The sequence below is a fragment of the Phyllobates terribilis genome, unplaced genomic scaffold (assembly GCF_046119375.1).
Source record: "Phyllobates terribilis strain yellow unplaced genomic scaffold, ASM4611937v1 Scaffold_5__5_contigs__length_657084704, whole genome shotgun sequence".
Taxonomy (NCBI): domain Eukaryota; kingdom Metazoa; phylum Chordata; class Amphibia; order Anura; family Dendrobatidae; genus Phyllobates; species Phyllobates terribilis.
This window is the reverse complement of record NW_027362765.1, coordinates 649,565,442-649,591,517: the sequence shown is the minus strand read 5'-3', so window position 1 is coordinate 649,591,517 and position 26,076 is coordinate 649,565,442. Positions and strand designations below refer to the sequence as shown.

The 26,076-nt window shown below is 42.2% G+C and overlaps 1 protein-coding gene across 4 annotated transcripts; it reads right to left on the bottom strand.

Moving 5' to 3' along the window:
• Positions 1-10,446: 10,446 nt before the first annotated feature.
• LOC141273828 (uncharacterized) lies at positions 10,447-19,213 on the bottom strand. 4 transcript variants are annotated; one of them, XM_073686220.1, is made up of 6 exons: positions 18,835-19,213; positions 18,666-18,761; positions 14,021-14,100; positions 12,904-12,962; positions 12,714-12,825; positions 10,447-11,977 (listed from the first exon to the last, which is right to left on the bottom strand). In XM_073686220.1, the coding sequence occupies exons 3-6, from the start codon at positions 14,052-14,054 to the stop codon at positions 10,611-10,613; spliced, it is 1,572 nt and encodes a 523-aa protein (XP_073542321.1). In that variant the 5' UTR covers positions 14,055-14,100; positions 18,666-18,761; positions 18,835-19,213; the 3' UTR covers positions 10,447-10,610. The 4 variants fall into 4 exon arrangements, with proteins under 4 accessions (XP_073542321.1, XP_073542325.1, XP_073542322.1 ...); XM_073686224.1 differs by having other exon boundaries at positions 14,001-14,100; positions 18,835-19,209; XM_073686221.1 differs by lacking the exons at positions 18,666-18,761; positions 18,835-19,213 and adding an exon at positions 15,365-15,626.
• Positions 19,214-26,076: the final 6,863 nt, after the last annotated feature.

Genomic DNA, 26,076 nt, shown 5'->3' with positions numbered 1-26,076 from the left:
TGCCCTGGGGCCGCACTCTTCCCGTGGGGAGTCACAGTACCCCAGCTGCATACACCATCAGCCCCAGCGGTCTGCCTGGCAGCGGCGGTTCGCACTGACCGCAATCCACGGGTGGCGTAGTCGGACATACCAACAGCGCATAGCAGACTACTACTGGTCTGACCACCCTGAGCCACGGAACCGGGTAGCCACTACTACCCCCATAGTTCCCCTATTGCCCGGATCCGAGTGCCCCACGGCCCAGGGGGCGAGTCACTAGCACTAGGTGGCCATCACTGACATAGTAATTAACCATGTCAGCATATAGCCACAGACAATAGATGGATATCTGTCCATCTTCTTTTGATATGCTCAGACTTTCTTGCCCTGGGCATATCTCACCAGGAGCCTAAGCATGAGGACATTATTATATCAATATGAGGGAAACACATGGGGAAACGTGGGGGCAATACATATACATATCGGCATGCATGGCTAGCATTCAGATACATATATACAAGTACCACCTGAGACACTTCCCTTTACACTAAGCACTTACATCAGGGTTTCCATCGAAATCTCCGAATGACGTAAATCAGATGAAACCCCCGTGGGATCCATTCACTATAATGAGGCAGAGTTACTCTGGACTCTTGTCTGGCCTCTGCTCAGTGGTGTCTCTTCTTTTCAGAGGTGCACAAACTGTGGTCAACGCCACTTTTATGCGCACATGAAAAGACGGACACCGCCGGATCACAGGTCCTACGACAACCACATTGCCTCTTCTTCATTACAGGGAATATCTGTCTGAATGACGTATTTCAGAGATTCACATGGAAACCCTGGTGTAAGCGCTCAGCATAGAGCGCAGGATAAATGTGTGCCGAGCCTTACTGCGATCTTTGGGAGGCAGAATGAAAAATTCAACAGCAGGTGAAGAATTGGTTTTATTTATTTTTTACGTCGTCCCTCGTGCTGTATAAGTTTGGCTGCTGTCACACTAAAAGACTTTTTTTGGGGGGGAAAAACTAGTTTGTGCATTGTCATATTTTGTACGCTATAATTTTTCCATATTGCGGCCAACAGTCATGTAAGGGCTTGTTTTTTGCGGTATGAGTTGACGTTTTCATTTGTACCATTTTCAAGCACATGACATTTTTTGATCGCTTTCTATTCAGGAATTGTTTTATGTTTTTATTAGGTCGTTCCGCGTGTGGTAAAATTGATAAAACAGCTTTATTCTTCAGGTCAGTACAATTACAGCGATATAAATCTGGTATTTTATTTTTTTACACAATAAAAACTTTTATAGAAAAAATTATTTTTGCATCGCCTTATTCTGAGAGTTATAACTTTTTTATTTTTCCTGATGACGGAGCTGTATGGCGGCTTGTTTTTTGCAGGACAAGATGACATTTCCAGCTATACCATTTTTATATACAGTACAGACCAAAAGTTTGGACACACCTTCTCATTTAAAGATTTTTCTGTATTTTTACGACTTTGAAAATTGTACATTCACACTGAAGGCATCAAAACTATGAATTAACACATGTGGAATTATATACTTAACAAAAAAGTGTGAAACAACTGAAAATATGTCTTATATTCTAGGTTCTTCAAAGTAGCCACCTTTTGCTTTGATGACTGCTTTGCACACTCTTGGCATTCTCTTGATGAGCTTCAAGATGTAGTCACCGGAAATGGTTTTCACTTCACAGTTGTGCCCTGTCAGGTTTAATAAGCGGGATTTCTTGCCTTATAAATGGTGTTGGGAACATCATTTGTGTTGTGCAGAAGTCTGGTGGATACACAGCTGATAGCCCTGCTGAATAGACTGTTAGCTGCTTTTTTCTTGCCATAATACAAATTCTAAGTAAAGAAAAACAAGTGGCCATCATTACTTTAAGAAATGAAGGTCAGTCAGTGCGAAAAATTGGGAAAACTTTGAATGTGTCCCCAAGTGCAGTTGCAAAAACCATCAAGCGCTACAAAGAAACTGGCTCACAAGAGAACCGCACCAGGAAAGGAAGACCAAGAGTCACCTCTGCTTCTGAGGATAAGTTTATCCGAGTCACCAGCCTCAGAAATTACAGGTTAACAGCAGCTCAGATTAGAGACCAGGTCAATGCCACGCAGAGTTCTAGCAGCAGACACATCTCTACAACAACTGTTAAGAGGAGACTTTGTGCAGCAGGCCTTCATGGTAAAATAGCTGCTAGGAAACCACTGCTAAGGACAGGCAACAAGCAGAAGAGACTTGTTTGGGCTAAAGAACACAATGAATGGACATTAGACCAGTGGAAATCTGTGCTTTTGGTCTGATGAGTCCAAATTTGAGATCTTTGGTTCCACCCACGGTGTCTCTGTGCGACGCAGAAAAGGTGAACGGATGGACTCTACATGCCTGGTTCCCACCGTGAAGCATGGAGGAGGAGGTGTGATGGTGTGGGGGTGCTTTGCTGGTGACACTGTTGGGGATTTATTCAAAATTGAAGGCATACTGAATCAGCATGGCTACCACAGCATCTTGCAGCGGCATGCTATTCCATCCGGTTTACGTTTAGTTGGACCATCATTTATTTTTCAACAGGACAATGACCCCAAACACACCTCCAGGCTGTGTAAGGGCTATTTGACCAAGAAGGAGAGTGATGGGGTGCTACACCAGATGACCTGGCCTCCACAGTCACCAGACCTGAACCCAATCGAGATGGTTTGGGGTGAGCTGGACCGCAGAGTGAAGACAAAAGGGCTAACAAGTGCTAAGCATCTCTGGGAACTCCTTCAAGATTGTTGGAAGACCATTTCCGGTGACTACCTCTTGAAGCTCATCAAGAGAATGCCAAGAGCGTGCAAAGCAGTCATCAAAGCAAAAGGTGGCTACTTTGAAGAACCTAGAATATAAGACATATTTTCAGTTGTTTCACACTTTTTTGTTAACTATATAATTCCACATGTGTTAATTCATAGTTTTGATGCCTTCAGTGTGAATGTACAATTTTCAAAGTCATGAAAATACAGAAAAATCTTTAAATGAGAAGGTGTGTCCAAACTTTTGGTCTGTACTGTATACTCGTCTTTTTGATCGTGTTTTATTGCACTTTTTGTTCGGCGGTACGATGATAAACCATAGTTTTTTACTTCGTTTTTTATTTATCAGTGTTCTCTGAAGGGGTTAACTGGTGGGACAGTTTTCCGGACGTGATGATACCAAATATATATGTATTTTTTGTTTCATTTTTTTAACATAAATGCATTTATTGGATCAATATATATATATTTTTGTTATTTATTTTGGGATTTTTAAAAAATATTTTTACAATTTTTATTAACTTTTTTTTTTTTACTTTTTCACATTGTCCCAGGATAAATACTGTAAATACTTTACACTATCAGATCAGTGATCAGATAATCTGCAATGCTTCTGCACTGCAGAGCATCAGATCAGCATCTGACAGGCATGGAGGAGGCATGTCAGCACCTGCTCTGAGCAGGCTCTGACAAGCCATCTTCCCTGAAGGATCCTGCGGCCATCTTGGGACCCGGGTCACCATGGAGACCATCAGCACAATGCAATCGCATCACACTGTGCTCATGGGAGCACAGAGGGAGCTCACTTCCTCTGCGATGCCCGGCGATGTCGAGGTCACTATTGACAGCGGCATCACAGGAGTTAAACGCCTGCGTTCGGTGCTAGCACCGATCTTGGGCGTTGCTGCGGGGTGTCAGCTCTCACAAAGAGCTGACACACGCATGTGATTGAGGTGGCACTCAGTGTGAGACCACACGACCACTGCGCCGTATATATACTGCTCTTTGAGGGAACGCAGCTCCCGAGGATCAGTATATATACGTCACATGTCGGGAAGGGGTTAAAGTCAAAATTCTCTCCATCGCTAAGGGGTTAAACTTTAAAGTCCTAGCATGTCATGGTGCGGAAACTGACACCTATTTCTGTCATTGGTCCTTAAAGGGTTAAAGGGAACCTGTCACCAGCAAAAATGCTATTAATCAGCAGATATGGGGTTAATCTGCAGGTTAATAACGTTACTAACCTGCCCAGCACCCGTACGTAGCTGAACGCTGCAGGGAGAATTTTATTCCCTCCCGGCAGCATTCAGTTCGTCACGGGGGCGGTGCTGGTTCAGTCACCGCTCTGAGAATACACAGCAGCAGCCCCTGACTGCCAGCCAGCCCCAATGCAGAGCCAGTGTCAGTCAGGGCTGGGGCGTGGTTATAACCGCCGCTCTCTATACTCAGAGCAGTGACTGAAACCGAATACTGCCGGGGAGAATAAAGCTCATTTTCTCTCCGCAGCGTTCGACTATGTGCAGGCGCCGGGCAGGTTAATAACACTATTAACCTACAGATTAAGTCCATACCTGCAAGTTATTAGCGTTTTTGCTAGTGACAGGTTTCCTTTAATGTCACCAGTGATCTTTGTATTACCTGTAGACTGACACTATAGGAGCTCTAAGCTCCTGTGTATAATGTCACTGGTGATAACTGCATTACCAGTACCCTATACACTATATACAGAGCTCCTGTGTATAATGTCACTGGTGATCCCAGCATTACCTGTATACTATATACAGAGTTCCTGTGTATAATGTCACTGGTGATCCGTGTATTACCTGTCCACTGACACTATATACAGAGCTCCTGTGTATAATGTCACTGGTGATCCCAGCATTACCTGTACACAGACAGTATATACAGAGCTCCTGTGTATAATGTCACTGGTGTCCGCTGTATTACCTGTACACTACACTCTATGTACAGAGCTCCTGTGTATAATGTCATTGGTGATCCCTGTATTACCTGTCCACTGACACTATATACAGAGCTCCTGTGTATAATGTCACTGGTGATCCCAGCATTACCTCTACACGGACAGTATATACAGAGTTCCTGTGTATATTGTCACTGGTGATCCCTGTATTACCTGTCCACTGACACTATATACAGAGTTCCTGTGTATAATGTCTCTGGTGATCCCAGTATTACCTGTACACTGACACTATATACAGAGCTCCTGTGTATAATGTCACTGGTGATCCCAGCATTACCTGTATACTATATACAGAGTTCCTGTGTATAATGTCACTGGTGATCCCAGCATTACCTGTACACTGACACTATATACAGAGCTCCTGTGTATAATGTCTCTGGTGATCACTGTATTACCTGTACACTGACACTATATACAGAGCTCTTGTGTATAATGTCTCTGGTTATCACTGTATTACCTGAACACTGACACTATATACAGAGCTCCTGAGTATAATGTCTCTGGTGATCACTGTATTACCTGTACACTGACACTATACACTATGTACAGAGCTACTGTGTGTTTAATGTCACTGGTGATCATAGTATTACCTGTACACTGACACTACACACTGTATACTATGTACAGAGCTCCTGTGTATAATGTCACTGGTGATCCCTGTATTACCTGTACACTGACACTATATACAGAGCTCCTGTGTATAATGTCACTGGTGATCACTGTATTACCTGTACACTGACCCTATATACAGAGCTCCTGTGTATAATGTCACTGGTGATCCCAGCATTACCTGTATACTATATACAGAGTTCCTGTGTATAATGTCTCTGGTGATCACTGTATTACCTTAACACTGACACTATATACAGAGCTCCTGAGTATAAGGTCACTGGTGATCACTGTATTACCTGTACACTGACACTATATACAGAGCTCCTGTGTATAATGTCACTGGTGATCCCAGCATTACCTGTATACTATATACAGAGTTCCTGTGTATAATGTCACTGGTGATCCCTGTATTACCTGTACACTGACAGTATATACAGAGTTCCTGTGTATAATGTCTCTGGTGATCACTGTATTACCTGTACACTGACACTATACACTGTACACTATGTACAGAGCTACTGTGTGTTTAATGTCACTGGTGATCATAGTATTACCTGTACACTGACACTACACACTGTATACTATGTACGGAGCTCCTGTGTATAATGTCACTGGTGATCCCTGTATTACCTGTACACTGACACTATATACAGAGCTCCTGTGTATAATGTCACTGGTGATCCCGGTATTACCTGTCCACTGACACTATATACAGAGCTCCTGTGTATAATGTCACTGGTGATCCCTGTATTACCTGTACACTGACAGTATATACAGAGTTCCTGTGTATAATGTCTCTGGTGATCACTGTATTACCTGTATGTTCACTTTTGAAAAAGCAGCCACGAAACAGGCGTCAGGGAGTCTCTCGGGTTCTGTGTAATACAAACCACTATGGGTAAGCACTTTATGGAAACTTTTATGTTCACCAGGAGTTAATGTATGCTATCTGACATTAGGGTGACAATATGACATTACTGTGGTTGGTCTGATATGTTATTTTGATCTACTCATAGGTGACTATGGCTGTGATTATGTGGATCATAAGTAACTGACTTCCCTTTATTGCATTGTGGTGACCACATGATATTTGATATATATTTTTTGATATACTGGTTGACCCGCATGTTAGAGTGAAGGAGGCTTTTTACATATGGTATATATCTACCGTATTAACTATATACAATTATAACCTAAATGGCTGATCACTTCACCATTGAATACTTATTCTGTATACTCCTAGATCCATGCTTTATCATATTTTTTGCACATTATCGGGACATTTTTTGGTTGTCCTTTTAACCATATGCTGCTTTAATTGTTTATATTGCGATGTAATTTGTTCAATAAAAAGCAAGAGATTACAAGGAAAGTACTCCGGTTTCTTTTTTGGTGGTATACTTTCAAATATAGAAGTGTTCATAGTTTATTTTCATTAACAAAATGCAAAGTAAATTAATAAAAGGGAAATTTGAAGAAAAAACGTTATTTGATGTGACTGCCTTTTGCCAGGACTCCTTTATGATGAAAATAGTTCCTGCTGCAAATTAAATTTGAAGCCAATCAGATGCCAACTTGATAGTATTACATTCAGACCTGGGCGGATGGATGGCGGGCGGGGGAGAGCATGGTGTGGCCCGTGGGCCATTGGTTCAGCTCTTTGGCTGTCTCGGTCTGCAGGGAGCGAGGCAAGTATGTGTTTTTTTCTTGTGTGTGGGCTGTTTGTATGTAAATAGCAGGCCACGTGGGGCTCATGCTGTATACAGGAGGCTGTGTGGGGCTCACGCTGTATATACCAGGTTGTGTGGGGCTCATTGTATACTGGAGGCTATATGGGGCTCACACTTTATATTGGAGGCTGTGTGGAACTCACGCTGTATATGGCAGCTTGTGTGGGGCTCACGCTGTGTATGGGAAGCTGTAGGCTCACTCTGTATATAGGGAGTTTGTGGGGCCCATGCTATATATTGGAGGCTATGTGGGGGCTCTTACTGTATATAGTGAGGCTGTGTGTGGGCTCATACAGTATATAAGGGGATGTCAGCATACTTAAAGGGGTGTTCCCATCTCAGATTCTATCCCAATATGTAGTAGGTGTAATAATATAATAATAATATCAAATATCTACAATTAGAAATGTAGCATAGTTCTTCTGATTCGCCATGTCATTTATCCTAAGTTTCTGCAATGCCCTGCATATGGAGTAAGCGACATAGCTTACTATGTAATATACTACATTTCTAATTGGAGGTATTTGCTAATATTTTTAATACACCAACCACATATTGGGATAGGATCTCTGAGATGGGAATACCCCTTTCATTATGCTCAATATTAAGGGATACAATATTAATATAAAATAATTATAATTAATATATTAATATTAAGCAGAATTAATTTCAGCCTATTGGTTCAGCCTTCCATAACCGTCACGGTTTTTCATGTGGCCCCTTGGGAAAATTAATTGCCCACCCCTGTATTACATGCTGGATAAGTATCTGCCTGTATTTCTCAGCATTGAGGACATCAAGAAATAAGCAACGTTGAGGACTGTATATGCATATTATGCTTTCTTAGCTTTAAAATTGGACGACGTCCAGGAGTGCCATCAGCTCAGAACTGGCAGCAACTACTGGGACCCAACTTTACTCACCTACGGATCGGAGGAGTCGGCCAGAAGATTTCTTCATGGAAGAATTGCAGACAAAAACCTGCCTACCTTCGACACTAACTAGTGACAAACAACTTAAGTATGAACAAAACCATAGGAACTGTGATGCAGAAATATGGCAGTAGGTGCCCTGGGCTGATGACTCAAAATGTGAAATATTTGTCTGAAACATGCGGTGACAACAGTAAAGCATGGTGGAGGATCCTTACAGATTTCAGGCTTCTTCCGATTTTGAAGGCAAGAAAGGATGATATGCACATACAGTCCTCAACATTGCTCATTTCTTGCTGTCTTTAATGCGGAGAAATACAGGCAGATACTATCTATCATGCAATACTGTTAAGGCCCCGTCACACTCAGCGAAACTGCAAAAATCCCGACAACGATACGACCTGTCAGGGATCGTTGCTGCGTCGCTATGTGGTCGCTGGTGAGCTGTCAAGCAGGCAGGCTCACCAACGATCAGGGGAGCAGCGACATCGTGGAAAGAATCGTTCCACGATGTCCTGCTCCTGGTTACGAGCCTGGTGAAGCAGGAGCAGGCTGGTAACTATGGTAAACATCGGGTTGCTAGGGGCACACGCGCTCCTAGTAACCCGTTGTTTATCATGGTTACCACTCTGCTACGGTGAGCGGGAGGTTACCGCTCACTTTAGCAGGCTCATAACCATGATAAACAACGGGTTACTAGGTGCGCGTGTGCCCCTAGTAATCCGATGTTTACCATAGTTACCAGCCTGATCGCTGCTCCCGCTGGTCACACACAGCGATGTGTGCTGACCAGCGGGAGAGCAACGACCAAAAAATGGTCCAGGACACTTTGCAGCGATCAGCGACCTCACAGCAGGGGCCTGATCATTGCAAAGTGTCACACATAGCGACATCGCTGGTGAAGTCGCTGTTGCGTCACCAAAACCGTGACACAGCAGCGATCTCGCTATGTGAGACGGGGGCTTTAGGGAGGTTTCTGATTTGCTCCAAATTTATTCTGCAGCACGACAATGTTTCCAAATATACAGCTATTGTCATTAAGAATTATCTTTAGCATCATAACATGGGACCACAGAATACTGATCAACTAAATCCAGTCTGTTTGAGATTGCATGAAGAAATAGAAGGATTTGCATAAGCCTACATCCACAGATCTGTGGTTAGTTCTCCGAGATGTTTGGAACAACCTCCACACCAAGTTAGTTCACAAACTGTGTGCAATTATAACTAGAATTGACAATTCATGCTGTTTTGAAGGTAAAGGGCGATCATACCACGTATTATGTCACCCCTAAAACGTGAATTTAGCTGCCTAATTATTTATACAGTGTGCCTAGCCCCTATTTAAATCATACAATGCAATTATTAATAAAAAAAACAAAAAAAAAACTTACTTTTATATGCAAATAAGGTCACTTCGGTGCACCCTTGGTGCATAGTCACGTCCTATTTGCATATCACATAAATTTAAATATGATTTTTAATTAAATATTAAGCTATAATTACCTAGTATGAATTAAATAGTGGCTACGTCACCTATATAAATGTTTAGGCAGCTTAACTGCCATTTCGGGGGAGACAGCTCCCTTTAATTTAGATTTCTTTCATTCACTTTACATTTTGTTAATTGGTAAAAATAAACTAATACTCTTATTTTTGGAAGCATTCCTATTTTACAGCATTCCTTGCACACCTGCGCCATTTTAATGAATTTGTCGCAAAAAAAAGGTAAGCGGATATTACAAGATAGAAAAGTGCCTTACCAAAAAAAAAAAATTAAAATTGATTTATCATGCCCAGTGTTTCTTCTGCTCAGAAGGAATAGTGAAGACTACAGCCTAATATTGGCTATAACAATCATGAGATTTTGAGACCAAGTTAAGGGGGCAGACCTCCCCTTTTTTAATGTAGTGTGGGGAAATATTCTAAAAACCCAATAAGTCATAGTCACATTGTGGAAGAAACCATTACTCAACCATTGCCTCTAATCTGCTCGCTGGTTCTGATCTTAGTATTTCCACATGCCCCTTTTCCTATTATTAACAGTGATTGATCGCATTCCTCTCACCACAAAGAAGCCTATATATGTGCTATTCACTGTATTACAAGACACAAGTAGTTGTACGCATTTCTGGATTTTTGCTGTGCACTGTTAACAAATGTACACAATTCATTTTTTCGCTGGATTCTCTGTGCTAATGATTGCTGTCATACATAGGTAACGACAGAAGGTCACTTACGTAGGTTACATCCTTTCTTTGAATTATACTCAGAAGGAGCCTAAACTAAAGGATCAGTCAGAACATTTGTTAACCAGGTTGTTGGAATGGCTCTCTCTCGCATTTCTTCCTCTTATTGAAACAGTAACAACTGGCCATTTTTGGATAATGAGTCAAACTTAATTTTTGTATTATTTATGGCTAATCAGAGTACCAGTACATTCAAATAAAAAAGTCACGAACATAAGACATACAGTATTAAAGGGAAAAACAACCTCCGACATTGACCGTTTGCTAAAAAGTAAATTCAGACAACTTTCAGCTTATTATATGGCATCAGCCACTAACTTGTGTGGAGAACCTGGTGTCTGAGCAGATTTGATTTCTGGGTGAAAGACTTGGCACAATCAGGACATGAATAGGGCTTCTCCCCTGAGTGAACTCTCTGATGTGCAAGGAAACTAGCTTTCAGTCGGAAACTTTTGCTGCAATCTAAACACTTGTAAGGTCTTTCGCCAGTATGTATAGTGAGATGGTGAAGGAGATTAGTTTTTTGGTTAAAACATTTGCCACAATCATAACAGGAAAATGGCTTCTCGCCAGTGTGAATAATCTCATGCTTCATGAGTTCTGATCTGTACATAAAGGACTTCCTACACTGAGAACAATGAAAGGATTCCTCCCGGGCAGGAGTCTTGTGCTTCGTAGCACAGTTTGTCTTTTCGCAATTAATGCTTTCTGAACATGTATGAGATATTAGAGGTTCATCGGCAGACTGTGCGTTAATACCTGGCTCTTGGCACTCTGGACAAGATATGGGCCCCTCCGCTTCTTCTGAGTTTGATGCCTGTGTAAACTGTTTCCCACAATCTGAACACGAAAACACCTTCTCGCATGAGCGTACCTTCTGATGCATGACAAGTCCTGACCTCTGAGTGAAAGACTTCCAACATTTAGAACATGTAAACGGCTTCTCTCCAGTGTGGATCCTCTGGTGCTCAACAAGAACTGACTTACGGGAAAAACATTTTTTGCACTCAGAACAAGGATAAGGCTTCTCACCTTTGTGGATTTTCTCGTGTATGTTAAGTTTCGATTTGTTGGTAAAACATTTTCCACACTCAGAACACGTGAATGGCCTCTTGTCCATCTCCAGTTGCACAGCATCTGGCTTCTCTTTACTCTTCTCCCTGCAAATTAAGCAGGAAATCTCTTCTCCACGTGTGTGCCTATTTAGCTTCTTTGTAAAACCTTTCCCGCAATGAGAACAAATAAAGGACTCCTCCCTTGTATGGATGCGCTGGTGCACGGCAAAACTAGACTTCTGAGTAAACCGTCTACCACATTCACTACAAGAAAATGGCTTTTCCCCTGTATGTATCCTCTGATGCTCCACAAGAATTGATTTGCGTGTGAAGGATTTGCCACATTCTGAACATGGAAAGGGCTTTTCTCCTGTGTGACTTCTCTGATGCCTAATAAGTGCTGCGTGCTGGGTAAAACACTTATCACACTCAGTGCATGGAAACATTTTACCCCCAACATACACTGTGGTAACAATGTCTGAGTTATCAATATCACATTCATCTTGATCAGAGAGATCCGAGCCCTGAAAGACTGAATACTGCATGAAGTCATCATCTTCTATCTTACAGTTCAAAGTGACAGAATCCTGGCTGTCCGAGGAGCTCCTGCTGTCCTCCTGATGTTCTGTTGGGAATACAAAATATATTTACAGGGACAGAACACACAGGACCATAAGGTCATAACCTAATAAAGAGGCAATGAAAGTCAAGAGTATGTGCTCACCTGAGGGAGTTGTGTAAGGCACAACTCCTGTATCCTTTTGCCAAATATGGATTAAGCGGTTTTTATTCCAAAACGCATTTTGAAGCCTGACTTGGATTTTACACTTGAAAAAGAGGACAGTCTAGCATTGAAACGCATTGTGGAATAAAAACAGCTTAATCCATATTTGGCAAAAGGATCCTTATTTTGGCAGCAAAGCTCAATACAGTGCACTGCCCATTCTGGTCAATATTTATTTATAGCCATAGGAAAGCATGGAGAACTTGAAAATTCGTTATGGCTACATGACTCAGATTCAGCATAGCACAGACTATCTCAATGGCTGTTCCTGATGTCTAAAAGACCCTCCCCTATATTAACTACTTGACCACATTTTATTTAAGCCAATATACCGTAAATACAAGCTTCATTGCCATAAATATGATGGCATATCGCTAAGGTATCCAATCATTTTATCTGCCAGGAACCCCAAGATTCCTGCAATCACATTTATTTCATGCACAGTGGTGCCCTTGGCCACACACAAAAAAAGTAACTGCCTTGAATGAGTTCTCAGAATCAGGCGATTAACAGGGGTCCAAGACATTATGCAGTAACATTACAATATGGAAATACTTTTTCCAAGGTTGCTTCTCACCTGCATTCATATCTGTAGTTCCTTCATCTTCTATTCTGGTCACAGGAATCTCATCTTCTTCCTCTTTGATTTCATCTTTAACAATGATTTGCAAATTCTGAAGACTGTCATCCTAATTTTGAATGACAAAAATCGTAAAAATTTGCAATATACAATATTTGTAGTATACAAATTGTTTAATTTCATCTACCTGATAGTCTGTAAAATCCTGGGAAGAACAGCGACTAGAACATCCTTCTGGGGAGCCATCTGTAAGAAACACATCATTTCATGTAGTTTCCAATATCAGCTTTATGTTTGCTACAGATCTATTTATATTCTCCACCTAACAAGAAGATTGAACTTTGGTCATGGGAGCACAGAAATGTTGTGGCCGGCTAATATGTTAATTGTTTTCCCAATTCTTTTATCATAGCACCAAACACCACTTTATCTTATGTACGCTGTCTACACACTACAGATCTTGCTTGTAGGCCCTTCTTGGACTCTAGAGTGGGCAATATCTTACGGACCATAAATGAGATATATGCTTGCTATGGCCTCATTTATCTATAAATAATATATACGTATAAGCAGCAGACAACTTTGGTAATTTCTTGCCATGCTGTTTGGTATTAAAGGTCTTTTACCCTTATGACGAGTGCAGAGGGACAATATAACAAGTAGAAGGCGTTTGTTTTACACGGGCTGAAGCTAACTGTATGGGCACAAATGATTATTAATACATTGTTCAGCCTCCATAAAATTTGAATATTAGCGACAGCACATCCCCTCTTACGGCAGGTAATAGGGCATTTGATGACTGAGCCTGAAATCTTAGACATATAAAGACAAGATTTCATAATTTTGTCTTATAAGACGACTGGTTGCAAAAAAGTTAAGGTATACTTGTCAACTCTCCCAAGACATTAGTGAGGCTCACGGAAAAAGAGGAGGAGACTACGGAGACTCCTAGATGAGCTAGCAAATGTCCAAGGTGCACGCGAAAATCTCCAAAAATACAACACATTGCTTTGGGAAGGTTTCTTGCATGTAATGCTAGAATTCTGCATCATCAAACATAGCCTAGTGTCCAAATGCACATTACAAGTATTGGTGGGGACTAAGAGAGGAGTAATAAGGTTAGTAGGAAAGAGAACACTGAGATGATTTCTTCAACTTGGACATGCACAAAGACTTTTAAGAATGGTCCCACACCACAATTGTAGCCTCAAAAAGTGAACATTTTTGTGCACGTTGTTCTTGACCAGTGATTATTAGACCGAACAATACTGTTCTCTCCTTTACCATCAATGATCTCCTCATACCCAGTGATGTGACAGGCTGGTGTTTCTCCATCATAAAGTTCTTCTAAAGATCCTTCTTTACTTCAGATTACAATCAACATCTCCAAGGAAAAAGAGAGAGCAACAGCAGTAACATTAATGTAGAATTTGTAATACAAAATACATATGTAACGGAGATATGATTACAGAGGAGCATGAAAGTGAACTAATCTATAGGCTGTTGTCCTCCTGGAGTCCTACTTTTGGATGATTCTTGCCCTACTAGCTGTCCTGAATTTGGTGATGCCAAGTCTGTTTCTTGCTCCAGTTAGCCTGCACAACCAGTATACTGCAAACCCAAGGACACTGGTACACCATTAATAAACTTCCCCAAGTACCCTGGTCCATCTGTTGTCCCTTGGAGCAGTAGATCAATCCAGAGCCATAGTTCTAACATAACCAAGCCCTCTAAATGTTCCTTGCTCTTCTGTTACTCATAGAAAATCCATTTTGTGAATCTGATTCTGCTCTCAGTTCTTGACTAGCCCCTGTGCCTATGGTCTTACCTAAATATGGGATTGCTAAAATGGATTGTTCACTACCTCGACAACCCCTTTTTAAATGAATTAGTCCCTCTTGTAAAATAAAAATACCATATGCTCACCTCCTACACTGGCGTTGTTCCAGTGATGTCAACTCCCGTGACATTGATGTGCCATATGCGTCCTGCAGCCAATCAGCAGGCAGCTTTTGGGCTGCTGCTTTCTCACTTCTTCCATTTGTTGGAGGGTCGTCTGAAGACGTGCACCATGGACAGATGGGGATGAAAGCGCAGCAGCCTAATAGAGTCCGCTGATTGTTATGCCACACAAGCCCTGCAGCCAATGTCATGAGCGACCTGGGAACCCCAGGGCAGACACAGCGGGAGGTGAGCATAAGGTGATTTTATTTTGCAAGCGACTACTTCATTTTAAAAAAATAAGGTGGTCCAGGTAGTGAACAAACCCTTTAAATATGCACCAAAGCCTTCAGTATTATGCTGCCCAAATCCAAGATGACACAAGGGGGGCATCTCTCTGCACAAAACTAGCTCGAGTCTAGGCAGACAGGACACTGAGGTCGACTACTCCTGTACCTCAATTACTGAACAGCAGCACATTATAGCCTCCTCCTCTTAGGTTATATGCAGACACACACAGGACACTGAGGTCTCTCCCTCCTGATGACCCCATAGACAGCTCCTCTTACATTATATGTAGACACACAGGACACGGAGGTCTCTCCCTCCTGATGACCCCATAGACTGCTCCTCTTACGTTGTATGTAGACACACACAGGACACTGAAGTCTCTCCCTCCTGATGACCCCATGGATTGATCCTCTTACATTATATGTAGACACACAGGACACTGAGGTCTCTCCCTCCTGATGACCCCATAGACAGCTCCTCTTAGGTTATATGCAAACACACACAGGACACTGAGGTCTCTCCCTCCTGATGACCCCATAGACTGCTCCTCTTACGTTGTATGTAGACACACACAGGACACTGAGGTCTCTCCCTCCTGATGACCCCATGGATTGATCCTCTTACATTACACTGTGTTCCAAATTATTATGCAAATAATATTTTCTCAGATTTTCCCAAATTACCTATATGAATTGCAGTCATTGTAATTTTCCAGTCAAATAACTATTAGAGTACAATTGAAAGGTTTTCGTACAAGCTGCCTATGATAACAGTATATTTTTAAAAAAATAAAACACTCAAACTGCACTCAAAATGCATGTTCCAAATTATTATGCACAGCAGAGTTTTCAACCTTTTCATTTTAATAAAGAACAAAAAAAATTTCATTTTTGAAATTATAAGCATTAGCAGGTTATTACACACTGAAATCAAACAGTTTTCACCTCAAAACTTTATTCTAGGTGATGTTACATTTGCACATAGGACCCCTTGTTCGAAAGGAGCTTCTGAACTCTCTCGTCCATTGAATTTGTCAGGTTTTGGATGGTTTCTGCTTCAATTGTTTTGCATGAGGACAGAATACCCTCCCAGAGCTGTTGCTTAGATGTGAACTGCCTCCCGCCATCATAGACACTCCTTTTGATGATGCTCCAGAGGTTGTCAATGGGGTTGAGGTCAGGGGAGCATGGGGGCCACACCATAAGTTTGTCCCCTTTTATGCCCATAGCAGCCAGAGATGCAGATGTGTTATGTGCAGCATGAGACGGGGCATTATCATGCATGAAATGATCTCGATGGTCCAGATAGATGGAGTGGAGGATGGCTGGTTGATGGACACCCCATGCAAACACGGCTACGGCGCTAACAAGGAGGAGGTGGAGTAATGTTTTGGGCTGGAATCATGGGGAGAGAGATTGTCGGCCCTTTTAGGATCCCTGAAGGGGTAAAGATGAACTCCATAATGTACGTTGAGTTTCTCAAACAGCACTTCCTTCCATGGTTCAAGAAGAAGAACCGTGCATTCCGCAGCAAGATCATTTTCATGCATGATAATGCCCCGTCTCATGCTGCACATAACACATCTGCATCTCTGGCTGCTATGGGCATAAAAGGGGACAAACTAATGGTGTGGCCCCCATGCTCCCCTGACCTCAACCCCATTGAGAACCTCTGGAGCATCATCAAAAGGAGTGTCTATGATGGCGGGAGGCAGTTCACATCTAAGCAACAGCTCTGGGAGGGTATTCTGTCCTCATGCAAAACAATTGAAGCAGAAACCATCCAAAACCTGACAAATTCAATGGACGAGAGAGTTCAGAAGCTCCTTTCGAACAAGGGGTCCTATGTGCAAATGTAACATCACCTAGAATAAAGTTTTGAGTTGAAAACTGTTTGATTTCAGTTTGTAATAACCTGCTAATGCTTATAATTTCAAAAATGACCATTTTTTTGTTCTTTATTAAAATGAAAATGTTGAAAACTCTGCTGTGCATAATAATTTGGAACATGCATTTTGAGCGCAGTTTGAGTGTTTTATTTTTTAAAAAAATATACTGTTATCATAGGCAGTTTGTACAAAAACCTTTCAATAGTACTCTAATAGTTATTTGACTGGAAAATTACAATGACTGCAATTCATATAGGTAATTTGGGAAAATCTGAGAAAATATTATTTGCATAATAATTTGGAACACAGTGTATATGTAGACACACACAGGACACTGAGGTCTCTCCCTCCTGATGACCCCATGGATTGATCCTCTTACATTATATGTAGACACACAGGACACTGAGGTCTCTCCCTCCTGATGACCCCATAGACAGCTCCGCTTACATTATATGTAGACACACACAGGACACGGAGGTCTCCCCCTCCTGATGACCCCATAGACTGCTCCTCTTACATTATATGTAGACACACACAGGACACGGAGGTCTCCCCCTCCTGATGACCCCATAGCCTGCTCCTCTTACATTATATGTAGACACACAGGACACTGAGGTCTCTCCCTCCTGATGACCCCATAGACTGCTCCTCTCACATTATATGTAGACACACACAGGACACAGAGGTCTCCCCCTTCTAATGACCCCATAGCCTGCTCCTCTTACATTATATGTAGACACACAGGACACTGAGGTCTCTCCCTCCTGATGACCCCATGGATTGATCCTCTTACATTATATGTAGACACACAGGACACTGAGGTCTCTCCCTCCTGATGACCCCATAGACTGCTCCTCTTACATTATATGTAGACACACACAGGACACGGAGGTCTCTCCCTCCTGATGACCCCATAGACAGCTCCTCTTACATTATATGTAGACACACAGGACACTGAGGTCTCTCCCTCCTGATGACTACATAGACTGCTCCTCTTACATTATATGTAGACACACACAGGACACAGAGGTCTCCCCCTTCTAATGACCCCATAGCCTGCTCCTCTTACATTATATGTAGACACACAGGACACTGAGGTCTCTCCCTCCTGATGACCCCATAGACTGCTCCTCTCACATTATATGCAGACACACACAGGACACTGAGGTCTCTCCCTCCTGATGACCCCATGGACTGCTCCTCTCACATTATATGTAGACACACACAGGACACAGAGGTCTCCCCCTTCTAATGACCCCATAGCCTGCTCCTCTTACATTATATGTAGACACACAGGACACTGAGGTCTCTCCCTCCTGATGACCCCATGGATTGATCCTCTTACATTATATGTAGACACACAGGACACTGAGGTCTCTCCCTCCTGATGACCCCATGGATTGATCCTCTTACATTATATGCAGACACACAGGACACTGAGGTCTCTCCCTCCTGATGACCCCATAGACAGCTCCTCTTACATTATATGTAGACACACACAGGACACGGAGGTCTCCCCTCCTGATGACCCCATAGCCTGCTCCTCTTACATTATTTGTAGACACACACAGGACACCGAGGTCTCTCCCTCCTGATGACCCAATAGACGGCTCCTCTTACATTATATGTAGACACACAGGACACTGAGGTCTCTCCCTCCTGATGACCCCATAGACAGCTCCTCTTACATTATTTGTAGACACACACAGGACACTGAGGTCTCTCCCTCCTGATGACCCCAATAGACTGCTCCTCTTACATTATATGTAGACACACACAGGACACGGAGGTCTCCCCCTCCTGATGACCCCATAGCCTGCTCCTCTTACATTATATGTAGACACACAGGACACTGAGGTCTCTCCCTCCTGATGAGTCCATGGACTGCTCCTCTTGCTCAGGGAGGACATTACAGTCTGCTCCACCTGTAAGATGCAATGACAGAATGACGCAAGTGACCAGCATTGTCCCCAGTTACCCGGAGGCCGTGAGCATTACTTCTTGTCTGCGCTCTCCTCCTCCGGCCCCGGGCAGATCAGTGTTTCCCGGCAGGCAGCGCGTACAGTGAGGAGATCCCCAACCACAACATAACGCTTTCTGTTCATAGTGCAAGTACAGGCGCTGATCCTTCCGGGCACTGGTAGTGACGTGATGAAACAGAGCAGGTCGGGGTGTAGATTGCCGAGCGCCCAGTCTCAGAAGGAACAGATATTTCCATATATCAATGGCTGCCCTAGTATACAGGAGACATAACGCCTGTACTCTTGTCTCCTCCTCAGATAGCCTCTGCCTCAGCGGGTCCTGTGCGTGGTGCCCGGATGTTGGTTGTGGCAGGCTTATATACAGCTCTAGCTACAGCAGTGTCCATTGTACTAATGGATTCATAGCAGTGTAAAGGTAACCCTCCGTGTGTGCCCTAATCGGCCATACACAACACAGCTTCTGACTGGACTAGCGGTGTGGATAGACAGCACCAGCTCTGTCAGATGCACCTGGACTAGGTTACAATGATTTATAGGGGTTGTCCACTGCTATGACAACCCCTTCTCAATCCCTATGTTTCCTCCTTGTAAAATAATACCACATACATATTCTACTCATGTCCAGTGGTGTTGGCACTGGCTCTCCTGGAGCTTGCATGACATTGTTATGTCATACAATCTCTGCTGTCAATCAGCGCTGGCTTTACTCTCCCCTCCTACGGCCTTTATTGACATCGGAAGGAAGTGAGAGCTGTGGCTGGTTTCTCACTTCCTCAGATGTCTTGATTTGTCCGAAGGAGAGGAGAGTGAAGCCACCGGTGATTGACCTCACAGATTGCATGACATAACAATGTCACATAAACACTGGGAGAGCCAGTACCAACACCAGTAGAACAGCACCAGGTGTGATTATATGTGTTGTTATTTTACTAGTGGGAAACTGATTCAGAAGGGGTTGTCAAGAGTAGTGGACAACCCCTTTAAAGAGAACTTTGAAAAACAACTTTAACCAGAGGCAGCACAAATTGGAGACTGGCTCCGTTATCGCAAATATGCATGCAGAGTCGGTTTTAGACAAATTAGGGCCTGTAAAAATACAGTGTGAACAGGCCCTAATGTAAAACACAGACATGCGACATAAACTGTGCTTAGAGTTGATCCCTATTATGGGACTACAATTACAGAACTATATATGCACATAACAGATATACACTATACATGTACACACATTGTATATATACTTTACACATATATAAACATACACTGTATACTATGTGTATATATATATATACAGTACAGACCAAAAGTTTGGACACACCTCATTTAAAGATTTTTCTGTATTTTCATGACTATGATAATTGTACATTCACACTGAAGGCATCAAAACTATGAATTAACACATGTGGAATTATATACTTAACAAAGTGTGAAACAACTGAAAATATGTCTTATATTCTAGATTCTTCAAAGTAGCCACCTTTTGCTTTGATGACTGCTTTGCACACTCTTGGCATTCTCTTGATGAGCTTCAAGAGGTAGTCACCGGAAATGGTCTTCCAACAATCTTGAAGGAGTTCCCAGAGATGCTTAGCACTTGTTGGCCCTTTTGCCTTTACTCTGCGGTCCAGCTCACCCCAAACCATCTCGATTGGGTTCAGGTCTGGTGACTGTGGAGGCCAGGTCATCTGGCGTAGCATCCCATCACTCTCCCTCTTGGTCAAATAGCCCTTACTCAGCCTGGAGGTGTGTTTGGGGTCATTGTCCTGTTGAAAAATAAATGATGGTCCAACTAAACGCAAACCTGATGGAATAGCATGCCGCTGCAAGATGCTGTGGTAGCCATGCTGGTGCAGTATGCCTTCAATTTTGAATAAATCCCCAACAGTGTCACCAGCAAAGCCCCCCCCCCCCCCCAGCATCACACCTCCTCCTCCATGCTTCACAGTGGGAACCAGGCATGTAGAGTCCATCCGTTTACCTTTTCTGCGTCCGCCAAAGACACGGTGGTTGGAACTAAAGATCTCAAATTTGGACTCCTCAGACCAAAGCACAGATTTCCACTAGTCTAATGTCTATTCCTTGTGTTCTTTAGCCCAAACAAGTCTCTTCTGCTTGTTGCCTGTCCTTAGCAGTGGTTTCCTAGCAGCTATTTTACCATGAAGGCCTGCTGCACAAAGTCTCCTCTTAACAGTTGTTGAAGAGATGTGTCTGCTGCTAGAACTCTGTGTGGCATTGACCTGGTCTCTAATCTGAGCTGCTGTTAACCTGCGATTTCTGAGGCTGGTGAGACTGGTGATAAACTTATCCTCAGAAGCAGAGGTGACTCTGGGTCTTCCTTTCCTGGGGCGGTCCTCATGTGAGCCAGTTTCTTTGTAGCGATTGATGGTTTTTGTAACTGCACTTGGGGACACTTTCAAAGTTTTCCCAATTTTTCGGACTGACTGACCTTCATTTCTTAAAGTAATGATGGCCACTCGTTTTTCTTTACTTAGCTGCTTTTTTCTTGCCATAATACAAATTCTAACAGTCTATTCAGTAGGACTATCAGCTATGTATCCACCTGACTTCTGCACAACACAACTGATGGTCCCAACCCCATTTATAAGGCAAGAAATCCCACTTATTAAACCTGACAGGGAGCACCTGTGAAGTGAAAACCATTTCCGGTGACTACCTCTTGAAGCTCATCAAGAGAATGCCAAGAGTGTGCAAAGCAGTCATCAAAGCAAAAGGTGGCTACTTTGAAGAACCTAGAATATAAGACATATTTTCAGTTGTTTCACACTTTTTTGTTAAGTATATAATTCCACATGTGTTAATTCATAGTTTTGATGCCTTCAGTGTGAATGTACAATTTTCAAAGTCATGAAAATGCAGAAAAATCTTTAAATGAGAAGGTGTGTCCAAACTTTTGGTCTGTACTGTATATTCATACATATTGACAGTGTGTACAAACACATATAATAAGTATATATACGCAGAAACACATTCAGTTTATATACAGCATACTTACATACATATACAGTTTACACCCACATATGTATACTTACCAGGTCCTGTTGCTTCATGTGTGCAGATCCCAGGACACTGGTTTAGGGGCAGCCATGATGAGGATGAGGGGACACAGACAGGGTTGCAGTACAGTGTCCATTTTAGGACATGATCAGATATCAAACATCAGAATGATGTCAGTTTGAGACTAAATACCCTGTCTGAGAACTGATTCTGACAAGTGATTTTGACGAGTGATTCTGACGAGTGATTCTGATGAGTGATTCTGACGAGTGACTTTGACAAGTGACTTTTACAACTGTAATAATAATAATAATAAAAAAAAAAAAATAACTGTTAGCTGATGGGACTTGAACCCAAAATTCTGTGTCCCAAAGCCAGTGAACTAACCACTGAGCTATAAACTCAGTTGTAAAGTCTTATGAGTTCTATTTGATTATATGATTTTCAGTGCAAACTTGTCTAAAACTCATTGGGACTTATGCACAGACTGCAAGCAAGCCAAATTCAAATGATGTTTGATTCTGATGTGTGTACACTGTCCATTTTATTTTAGGACATGATCAGATATCAAAATCAAACATCAGAATGATGTCAGTTTGAGGCTAAATACCCTGTCTGAGAACGGATTCTGACGAGTGATGCTGGCGAGTGATTTTGACGAGAGATTCTGACGAATGATTCTGACGAGTGATTTTGACAAGTGATTCTGACGAATGATTCTGGCGAGTGACTTTTACTACTGTAATAATAATAATAAAAAAAAAAAAGCAACTGTTCACTGATGGGACTTGAACCCAAAATTCTGTATCCCAAAGCCAGTCCACTTACCACTAAGCTATTAAATTAGTTGGAAAAGCTTTGGAGTTCTGTTTGGTTATATGACTTTCAGTGCAAACTTGTTTAAAACTCATTGGGACGTATGCACAGACTGCAAGCAAGCCAAATTCAAATGATGTTTGATTCTGATGTGTGAGTCTGATGTGTGACTTTCTTCAAACATCAGAATCACAATGACTTTTAGTCACCCTGAGTATTTTCATGGTTGATCTCATAAGACAAGAAAAGCTGCTAGATACTATCATTTGATTGGATAGTGAAATTGTAAGGCATTAGTCTCTGAAACTATAGTGTCAGAGTTCAAATCCTGATAGGAATATGATTATTACTATTTTTTTATTTATTTTTTTTTTAATTATGACTGTTAAGCACACAAACTACAGGGGTGTTTTACTTTTAATATCTGACACTCTGATTGTCATCCTGATGTGTTAAGAGTTTCAGACACGCTGTCTATTTGCATAGTAAATTACATAACCAAAGTAAATTGGGAGGCAATCATTTACTACATATTTATTTCCAAGTGGCTTTATATTTGCAGAATTTATTAACGGGGTCTAATGATAAAATGTCTGTATTGTAAATTTTTATTTCCACCCACCCAAGTACTGGCTGAAAACTCCCAATTTACTTTTGCTATGTAATTTACCATGCAAATATATAGCGTGTCTGAAACTCTTAACACATCAGGATGACAATCAGAGTGTCAGATATTAAAAGTGAAACACCCCTGTATTTTGTGTGCTTAATAGCCATAATAAAAAAAAAATCAAAAAATCTTAATCCTCTCAGGATTTGAACTCTTAACACTATAGTTTAAGACACTGATGCCTTACCATTGTGCTATCCAGTCTAATGATACTAGCTAGTGTTGAGCGAACATGCTCGACACTGCTCGGTACTCGCCCGAGCATCACGCTACTCGGGATGTTCGGCGAGCACCGAGCATTTCCGGGTTCCTCGGGCGGGAGCTCGGGTCTCCGCCCTGCACGTTTGTCACTCTTTACAGAGCCAATGAACATGCAGGGATTGCCAGCCAGTCACTGTAATGCTGCAGCCATGTTGGTTGTGGGCATTACAGTGATTGGCTGGCCGCACAGCGTCACCTCGAGTATTTAAAACGAGGCGCCGCCATCTTGGACACAGTCGCTCCGGATTAGACAGTGTAGGGACAGCGCTGCTGATTTAGGGAGAGATATAAACTGCGAAATAGTTAGTGTAGGGTCTGTAAAGGCTGCCAGATCAAACAGACAGTCCTTCTCAGGACTAATATCCATCCCAGATACCAGGCAGGCAGGCTGTATAGGAGACACAGTGGTTATGCCAGCAAACGCTGCATTACAGTCCTGTGTGCTCCTGTTGCTGAAATTGCTGGACTTAGCACCAGGTGTCGGGGGCCAGGAAAAATCCTTTTTTTTCCATCTAAATCCTCCTTTTTTTTTCCTCCTTCACACTGTACAAATACCCGTCTTATTAACCTTTTGGTGTGTCCCCCCTCCCCACCCCCCAAAAGAAAAGCGTCTCTCTGATTTTTCAGACACAAATATAGCTGTTGAAAATAGTCTGGTGTAGGCTAGAGAAACAGAAGTGTTGTTTTGCACTTCCACGGTTCAAACCTCTGTATTATCCATTTTGGGCCATTTGTATCTAAAAAAAAAAGCAGTTTGAGTGTGTCGCTCACTGTTCAGCCGCAAATATCTCTATTTAAAAAAGTGTGGTATACCCCAGTAAACAATAACTGTAGTTTTGCCATCCCACGGTAAAAAATCTCTATTGTTCAGGTTTTGGTAGTTTTTTCCGTAAAGAAAAACAGTAGTGTCTCCTGACTGTTGTGACACAAAAATATATCTGTTGAAAATAGTCTTGTGTAGGCCCGACATCCCAGTGTGGTTTCGCAGTTCCACGGGTCAAATCGCTGTACTATCCAGTTTTGGGCCTTTGGTATCTAAAAAAAAAGCAGTTTGAGTGTGTCGCTCACTGTTCAGCCGCAAATATCTCTATTTAAAAAAGTGTGGTATACCCCAGTAAACAATAACTGTGGTTTTGCCATCCCACGGTAAAAAATCTCTATTATTCAGGTTTTGGTAGTTTTTTCCGTAAAGAAAAACAGTAGTGTCTCCTGACTGTTGTGACACAAAAATATATCTGTTGAAAATAGTCTTGTGTAGGCCCGACATCCCAGTGTGGTTTCGCAGTTCCACGGGTCAAATCGCTGTACTATCCAGTTTTGGGCCTTTGGTATCTAAAAAAAAAGCAGTTTGAGTGTGTCGCTCACTGTTCAGCCGCAAATATCTCTATTTAAAAAAGTGTGGTATACCCCAGTAAACAATAACTGTGGTTTTGCCATCCCACGGTAAAAAATCTCTATTATTCAGGTTTTGGTAGTTTTTTCCGTAAAGAAAAACAGTAGTGTCTCCTGACTGTTGTGACACAAAAATATATCTGTTGAAAATAGTCTTGTGTAGGCCCGACATCCCAGTGTGGTTTCGCAGTTCCACGGGTCAAATCGCTGTACTATCCAGTTTTGGGCCTTTGGTATCTAAAAAAAAAGCAGTTTGAGTGTGTCGCTCACTGTTCAGCCGCAAATATCTCTATTTAAAAAAGTGTGGTATACCCCAGTAAACAATAACTGTGGTTTTGCCATCCCACGGTAAAAAATCTCTATTATTCAGGTTTTGGTAGTTTTTTCCGTAAAGAAAAACAGTAGTGTCTCCTGACTGTTGTGACACAAAAATATATCTGTTGAAAATAGTCTTGTGTAGGCCCGACATCCCAGTGTGGTTTCGCAGTTCCACGGGTCAAATCGCTGTACTATCCAGTTTTGGGCCTTTGGTATCTAAAAAAAAAGCAGTTTGAGTGTGTCGCTCACTGTTCAGCCGTAAATATCTCTATTTAAAAAAGTGTGGTATACCCCAGTAAACAATAACTGTGGTTTTGCCATCCCACGGTAAAAAATCTCTATTATTCAGGTTTTGGTAGTTTTTTCCGTAAAGAAAAACAGTAGTGTCTCCTGACTGTTGTGACACAAAAATATATCTGTTGAAAATAGTCTTGTGTAGGCACGACATCCCAGTGTGGTTTCGCAGTTCCACGGGTCAAATCGCTGTACTATCCAGTTTTGGGCCTTTGGTATCTACAAAAAAAGCAGTTTGAGTGTGTCGCTCACTGTTCAGCCACAAATATCTCTATTTAAAAAAGTGTGGTATACCCCAGTAAACAATAACTGTGGTTTTCCTCTTCCACGGTTCTAATCTACTCTTTATTACCCTTTTTCCATTGATAGTGCAAGTGTAAGCTATTTTACTTCATTTACAATGGGCAAGGTGCGTGGCAAGGGACGTGGAAGTGGACGTTCTGGTGATGGTTCGTGCAGAGGACGGGGCCGTGGCCAAGGTGAAAATGTGCC

Coding starts and splice junctions, on each gene's coding strand:
- LOC141273828 (XM_073686220.1), bottom strand. CDS start 14,054: ATGATGGAGAAACACCAGCCTGTCACATCACTGG. Junction 12,963..14,020: donor CCAGCCTGTCACATCACTGG/GTATGAGGAGAT, acceptor TGTTTCTTACAG/ATGGCTCCCCAGAAGGATGT. Junction 12,826..12,903: donor AGGATTTTACAGACTATCAG/GTAGATGAAATT, acceptor ATTCAAAATTAG/GATGACAGTCTTCAGAATTT.